At 45.6% G+C, this 7,374-nt stretch overlaps 1 protein-coding gene across 1 annotated transcript; it reads right to left on the reverse strand.

The window, feature by feature from the left end:
- Positions 1 to 3,344: 3,344 nt before the first annotated feature.
- Positions 3,345 to 5,342, reverse strand: gem (GTP binding protein overexpressed in skeletal muscle). The gene is made up of 4 exons (XM_077010714.1): positions 4,782 to 5,342; positions 4,492 to 4,568; positions 4,158 to 4,362; positions 3,345 to 4,041 (listed from the first exon to the last, which is right to left on the reverse strand). Exons 1-4 carry the CDS (start codon positions 5,116 to 5,118, stop codon positions 3,764 to 3,766), a joined length of 897 nt encoding a protein of 298 aa, XP_076866829.1. The 5' UTR covers positions 5,119 to 5,342; the 3' UTR covers positions 3,345 to 3,763.
- Positions 5,343 to 7,374: the final 2,032 nt, after the last annotated feature.

Raw genomic sequence — 7,374 nt, forward strand, 5'->3', positions numbered from 1 at the left:
GTGGCTCCACCACTGTTGCGTAGTATGAATCTACAGTACAATGAGAGCATCCCCAAGAAAGAATGTAGGCTGGCTCCAACCTTGGCGAGGCGCTTGTTTGATAACTTGTATTTATTAGCTCTGAGCAGTCATCAAGTATCTAAGAGGGTGTTCGAGTGGGCTGCTTGAGGAAGACTCCGAGTGGGTTGTCTGAGAAATTGTCTAAGTGGGCTGTCTGAGAAAGTGTCTGAGCAGGCTGTCTGAGAAAGTGTCTGAGTGGGCCTTCTGACGAAATGTCTGAGTGGGTTTTCTGAACGAACTTTTTTCTAGTTCAGACAGAGGCTCGTCTTACTGAGTCGAGTCCAGTGCAGCTTTGTGCTCTGCTTGTGTGCATCTGAAGCTTATTATCTCGTCAAGGTAGTCCTGAACATTCGGTGCCCTTTTCCAGATTTACTGACATCATTTCTGGAACACTGCCGGGGCTCATGCCAAACCATATGGCATATGGCAGAAGTGGAATAGGCCCTTGTACGTAAGGAATGCTGCTAAATCCTAGCTGTCAGGGTGCAGTGAGAATGATACACATTTTCAAGGTCAGTTGTTGAGAAAATTGTAGATCCATCTAAGATAGTAGGCGGTAGTGGATAACTGTCCACCATGGCGGTCTTATCAGGCTGTCTAAGATCAATCCTTAAGACGCCCATTTTTCTTGTGCGTCACAACTATCAGTGAGGCCCAAGGTGATGCGTCAACACATTCAATTACACCAACGGAAAGCAACCGGTTCCATTAATCAGACACAGCAGGTTCCTCAGAGACAGGAAGACGTCACAGCTTCTGACGTACGAGTGTGGCGAGCTAAGAGATGGCGACATTGTGCAGGAATCCTCTCCCCCAGCACAAAGCAGGTGTGTTTCGGCTGGTGGGTGTAGCGCTGCATGCCTGAGATGGAGGCGGGAGAAGAGCAGGACCAGCGCTTCTTTCAGTACACTTGTGAAGCCCTGAATACACTTCTGAAGCACTGACTGCACTACTGAAGCATTGAATACACTACTGAAGCACTGAACACACCACTGAAGCAGTGAATACACCACTGAAGCACTGAACACACCACTGAAGCAATGAATACACTACTGAATCAGTGAATACACTACTGAAGCAGTGAATACACTACTGAAGCACTGAATACACCACTGAAGCAATGAATACACTACTGAAGCAGTGAACACACCACTGAAGCATTGAATACACTACTGAAGCAGTGAATACACTACTGAAGCACTGAATACACCACTGAAGCAATGAATACACTACTGAAGTAGTGAATACACCACTGAAGTGCAGATGAGGTCTATGCCCATCAGTAGCATTACTCACCCTTACTCTTACCCATACTCTTACTCTTACTCTTACCTTTACTCTTATTTTTATTCTTACTTTTACCCTTACTCTTATTTTTATTCTTATTTTTACCCTTACTCTTACCCATACCTGTACTCTTACCTTTACTCTTACTCACCCTTACTCTTGCTCTTATGCTTACTCTTACCTTTACTAACTCTTACCTTTACTCTTAATGTTTAATGGTTCAGGAGTTGGTTTCACCAACATTCTCTCTTAGCCTCTCCGTCCACAAGTTATTACTGTTGAAAAATAATTAACATTGCAAGCATTGATGGATTTGTTATGTCATTATCACACTTATGTATTGGATCAGCAGGGACACTTGATACTTGGTGTAAACTGTTTGCTAGCTGGGATACTGGCCAGACCTCACACCCTGCCCACAGGCTGATCAGAAGCAAGCCTTTAAGGCTACATGCACACGTCAGGTGTGTTGGGTTTTCTATCTGATTTTTTTTGTTAAGCTGTTGTTGATTTTTGTTTTTTTGTGACCTGTATCCAGCGTTTGTGTGAACAGATCGAGCTATTAAACTGATCTGCATGCACAAAAGATTCCTGATTAACGTTGCAAGAGGTAACCAATCAAAACAGAGTAAACAACTTCTAGTCTAAAGTTAATGCTCCTAGATTCCGGCAGCAAATTTGGATAAAAGGACAAGATTTTATGGATGGATCTTTGCAGTCAGGGCAGCTACTTCAATGTTCATGAGGTCTGCTACCTCACTAACGTCACTGGATTCCTCCCTCACTGGTGTCATCTGCTTTTCCTTCCAGCCAGTGGGGGAGCTAGACTTGTTTTCAAGGGGTGACCAAAGGGTGACCAAGGCTTTATCAGAGGGGTCCATATACAAATGATGAACGAAAGGAAACACACATTTTCTCTTAAAATTACCATTTCCAGTGGGGTGGCACTAGGGGTGGCAAGGGCTCTGTTGGGGTGGCAATTGCCACCCGTGCCCCCCTTTGACTCCGCCACTGCTTCCAGCAGCAAGAAATGTCAAGTTGGACTGACAAAGTCACATTCATTCCAATCCTGCTGTTCAGAACAAGTCATATTGTTGCATATCGGACTCCAGTTCCACATATAAAGGGCCTCAAATCAAAAGTGTATGCTGTTATGCTATGTCAGAGTTTATATATATTTGCTGTTCACGCTGCCACACTTATCTATGCCAAATAAGGAGCAAACAGTTGCATTTGGGTCACTTTTCCTTGCTGTGTGAATTTATTCATACAGACATTTTCTCCAGCAGAGCACATCTGCAGTAGATTTGGACATAAACAATCTTTTACCAGAGCACTCAGACAGCCTAGGACTGTGGTGCATATGCTTGTGTGTGTGTGTGTGTGTGTGTGTGTGTGTGTGTGTGTGTGTATGATGCACTGTACAGAACAATAAACACAGCTTTCACAGTGAGACAGATGTGTGTGTTTGGGGGGAAGAGATATAATAGTATAACCCTAAAAACAGAAAGAAGAAAGACCCCAAAAGCCCAACCAGAGATTTTCAACAGCTTTGAACACATGAGCTTCTCACTTGCACTTACAGTACTTTGTTCCATCATAAACTGTGTAATTGTTTTATATATCAATATATCAATTGTTTTATATAGGAATATTTTTACTTTCTCAGATTTTTCTGAATTATACTCACTGGTTCTGTAAGTAATTATCACAGTTCAGACAGATAAATTTTACCAGACATATACAACACACTTATGAAGATTACAAATTCTAATGCATTTGTTTCTCAGTGTGGTTAGCACTAGACAACCATCATCTTTCTTGGAAACATATAATCAACATTTGTAATCCATTAGTTCCATCTAATTAGACAATCCACATATACACATTTTAAATAACAGCCTAATGTGTGACATTAAGATCAACAACACACCAAGTCAGACTCACACAAAATCAGGACAAGAAATTAGGCTTGTTATATGAAAATAAACATTTTATTTTAATACGAAATTACAAATTTGTAGACTTAAAAGCATCAACATGGAAAATATATTCACACAACAAGGTACAACAATACTATCAGAAGACACTAATTATTTGAGGAGCATGATATGGGAATTTTAACTCGACCATGCTCCAACGCTTATTTGGGGTGGTGGAGATACTCCTGTTGGACACTGAGCAGCAGGTATGTGGGTAGCTATTTGGATTTCGGTCCATCGCAGATGGTGCTGAAAGCCTGAAACCACTGAAACTCCAATAATAACACGGACTGGTTGGTCATCACAGTCCGTGAAAAATACAATCTCTGAAGCAATAAGTTCCTCACCTACCACTGAACTCTCGGGTGTTCTGGTCTTTTCGCGGACCCGCGGAGTAAACAGATCTATATGCACACTGCAGGGTGAAATAGACGTCACAGAACCGAGAGATCATGGCAGGATTTGGACTTTAGTTTCAACGCAGCGTTCTTGTTCTTCTTGGCCACTAACTTATCGATGAAGCGCTTGGCCTTCTTCGGGATGCTCTCTCTCTCCTTGTACATGGAGCGCCACCGGGTGATGGCCTCGGCGCTGTCTCTCCGCAGACGCAGCTGGCGGACGATGCCCTCGAAGAGCGGCCACACGTTGTGCTGCACGGCCGCCGACGTCTCGATGAACTTACAGTCGAAAACCACAGCACACGCTCGACCTTCTGTAAAAGAAAATAGTAAGAATTATTTATTTATCTCTAAATAAGTCAGCGGACACACGGAAACACACCAGGACCCAGGAAAGGAGTACCCGTCTCCCGATGTCATCCAAACGTACCGTTCACCGACACTTCTCTTCGACGGACCAAGTCACACTTGTTGCCCACGAGGATGATGGGTGTGTGGTGGGCTTGGCGCTCACGCCGCAGCTGGATGCGGAGTTCAGAGGCGCGGAGGAAACTCGCCCTGTCCGTTATAGAGTAAACGATGATGTATGCGTCTCCATCCTGTAACGCGCGCTCCTGCCTACAACTGCCTCCATCCTGCGAGAGTCGGAATGATTGAGCACTGAAACCACTAACGAGTCATAATAATGATATAATGATATAATAATTATAGTGTTTTAATAGTCACTTAAAATAAATGTAAGGTCTGAGAAACATCTTGTTTACCTGAGATTCCCACATATCCAGTAAGGTGACTCTCGCGCTCTCGCCGTCCACCATAAGGTTCTGTTCAAACGTCTCGTCTGTAAGGACAGACGAAGCGCAGAAGGTGTTAGTATGTCAGAGAAAATATGTTCTTTACTGTACGTTCTCTACTACACAAGAGAACAACCAAAACGCATTGCATTTAAGGTCTACTGGTTTTGGATTTTAAAAACCAAACGAATGCTATTCCTATAAATTTCACTGATCGTGCATTGCAAAGTAATCAGGTGCGAAACCAAAGGTTCACATACATCCGAACAGGTCCGAGTCACTCTCCATACTGTCTGCTGCCCCAGCGAATATACTCGCCAGCGCAGTTTTGCCAACTCCGTCGTCTCCGAGCAGGACCACGGTGAACGGACCGCTCGCGCTGGGACTCGGCGGCTCACTCGAAAAGGCAGAGTCCAAAGAACCGGACCGCCAACTGTGCGTGGACCGCGAACAGGACCGGGACCGAGGCATGGCCAGGACGGGCGTGGCGTGACCGTCGCTCAGCAGGTGGCTCCCCTCCGCCCCACACACACTCCAGCGGTGCAGCTGCTGCTGAACGCGCACGCTGTGTCGCCTCACGCTCGCCAGGAGAGTCATTTTCGGACCTCCAACTGCTCGGTCTAGACACTCAATTGTTTAGAAAGTGACAAACCCCGATAGAAATGATCCTAGTCGCGAGATTCTTGTCTCTCTGTCGGTGTCCGACTCCCGATTCTCAAGTCAGCACGTGTGTTTTCTTCCTCTAATCCAGTAAGGCGCTGCTTCCCGTCCTAACGTGCTTTGTCTGCTCTGGGGATCTCGGTTAGAATATGAAGGTCTCGGAGACTGAAAGGATTTCCTTCACGTCACACTGTCCTCCCAATGATCTGTCGGATGGGTCTTCCCTGAAACTGCGTGGTGTGGGGGAGGTGCTTTGCCTACAGATCGCTTCGTTAAAACAAATAAATATCACCGAATTCAAACCGACGTATCTTTATCAGGCCCAAAAAGCGCATCTTTGAGGTTTCATCTCACGTGTTTAATTCATGCTGCCATCTTCAAATCAGGAAGGTGTAGGAGATAAATCGGGTAGTATTATGTTTCCATGGCTAGAGATCTCTAGAACAGTCCGGCATCATTTTCACACAATATTTGCTGTAATAACCCAGAGAACCAATCGTCAAGTTATTTTCACACATTTACGTTATAACCAAGTCGTTGCTGGAATCCAAACGCACAACCCAATTCATATTCATACACAGGAAAGTGTGTCTTGCGCGCACATTTACACCAGTCTCAGACGCGCGTGAAGACATACCCAAGCGGCCTGGTTCTAAAGCATGAAGACGCGCACGTGCGCGCGCACACACACACACACACACACACACACACACACACACGCGCGCGCGCGCGCGAGATTAACTTCTTTCTGTGGATTGTTCCATCATGAAATGATAGATTATAATCAGGGTTGGTTTTGTAATCACGGGATTATGCTGATTTTGTTTCTATATTCAGGTCAGATATGAGCAGAGAAATGGGCTTTGGTGAGTTAAATCTCCACTGTTAGTTGGATTAGGTCTTACCTACATTTATCCCCCTTCTACAAGGGGGGATCAGACAGAGTGTGTGTGTGTGTGTGTGTGTGTGTGTGTGTGAGAGAGAGAGAGGTGGAAGGAGAGAGTGAGTGAGGAGGCTAGAGAGAAAGTGTGTAAGAGAGTGAGAGGGGTGGATGGAGGGAGGACAAGGAAAGAGGAGGATTGTGGAGGGAGAAGGAGGTGATCAAGACAGAGAAGAGAATATCGGAGTCATCCTAAAAACAGCATGAAGACCCCAAAACGCGACCTGCTTTTAGACGGCGGTGTGCCCAACGTGCAGCTCCCGTGAGATGCGGGTTGTCATGCACTCCAGAACCAACACACTGGGCTTGAGTGTTAGAGCCATGCTAAACCACGTGGTCACGGTACAGTCATGTTTGTTTGTAGGAGGTTGCCACGAGACTGAGGGGATGCAATCGCCATAAGTAGTGACACGCGTGGTATGCGTGACCGTACAGAGCCCTTGGGTGGCAGGATATATATGTTTGTGTGTGGGAGTGTGTTATGGTGTGCTGCTAATAGTGAGTGTTTGTGTGTGCGCCTACTTGAGTGTTGCCGGGAGATTAATACACTCACCAGCCGCAGTATTAGAAACACTGTGAAGTTGTACCGTTAGAACTTATAGTAATGTTGTGCTGTGAGTACTGGGTAGATGACCACTGCAATTCCAGCTACACTGCCCCCTAGTGGGACATCCTGGTAAAGCTCAAAAGAGAACAAACTTTGATGATAATGGAAAACGTCAGTGGCTCTTAACTATCCCCCAGAGTTCAATTCTAAGTGATTGAATCAGCTGTTCTTTCTGTTCTTTTCTAAGTTCAGGCACACATGTTGAAAGCATTCTGTGTTAATCAAGCATGTGTTGGAAACACAGCAGGTTTGTTTGTTGAAGTGCTGGTGTGTTCCTCAAACAGCTCTTGACGGTTAACGCTTGCCCGAGAGCATCCAGAGAACAAACCCCCGAAGAGAGACTGCATCTGGCCAGCGTGAGCGCACACCATCCATCTCTCCTGCGTGGAGGAGTAGCAGCAAGCCTCAAGCAACTACAAATGGTTGCTAAGTGATCACTATTATGGGCTGCACAGTTTTAAACAAGCGGCCACACAAACACATCCCCCCACGGCCTTCAGGAACTTTCCACCGTGATGAACGGGCGACGGCACACCCACAGCCAAAGAGCCCATGACTCAGTGCTGTTCTTCTGTCACCCGTAACGCCGGTGGACTCCGTGTCTCTGGTTTCTATCATACTAATGTTCATTTCCTTTTATGCTTTG

The sequence above is a fragment of the Brachyhypopomus gauderio genome, chromosome 7 (assembly GCF_052324685.1).
Source record: "Brachyhypopomus gauderio isolate BG-103 chromosome 7, BGAUD_0.2, whole genome shotgun sequence".
Lineage (NCBI taxonomy): Eukaryota > Metazoa > Chordata > Actinopteri > Gymnotiformes > Hypopomidae > Brachyhypopomus > Brachyhypopomus gauderio.

Excerpts from the sequence above, each read along its gene's own strand:
- gem (XM_077010714.1), bottom strand. The coding sequence starts at position 5,118 with ATGACTCTCCTGGCGAGCGTGAGGCGACACAGCGTGCGCGTTCAGCAG. Across the intron at positions 4,569-4,781 it reads TGACTCGGACCTGTTCGGAT|ACGAGACGTTTGAACAGAAC; the intron begins GTATGTGAACCT and ends CTGTCCTTACAG. Across the intron at positions 4,363-4,491 it reads TGGATATGTGGGAATCTCAG|GATGGAGGCAGTTGTAGGCA; the intron begins GTAAACAAGATG and ends CGACTCTCGCAG.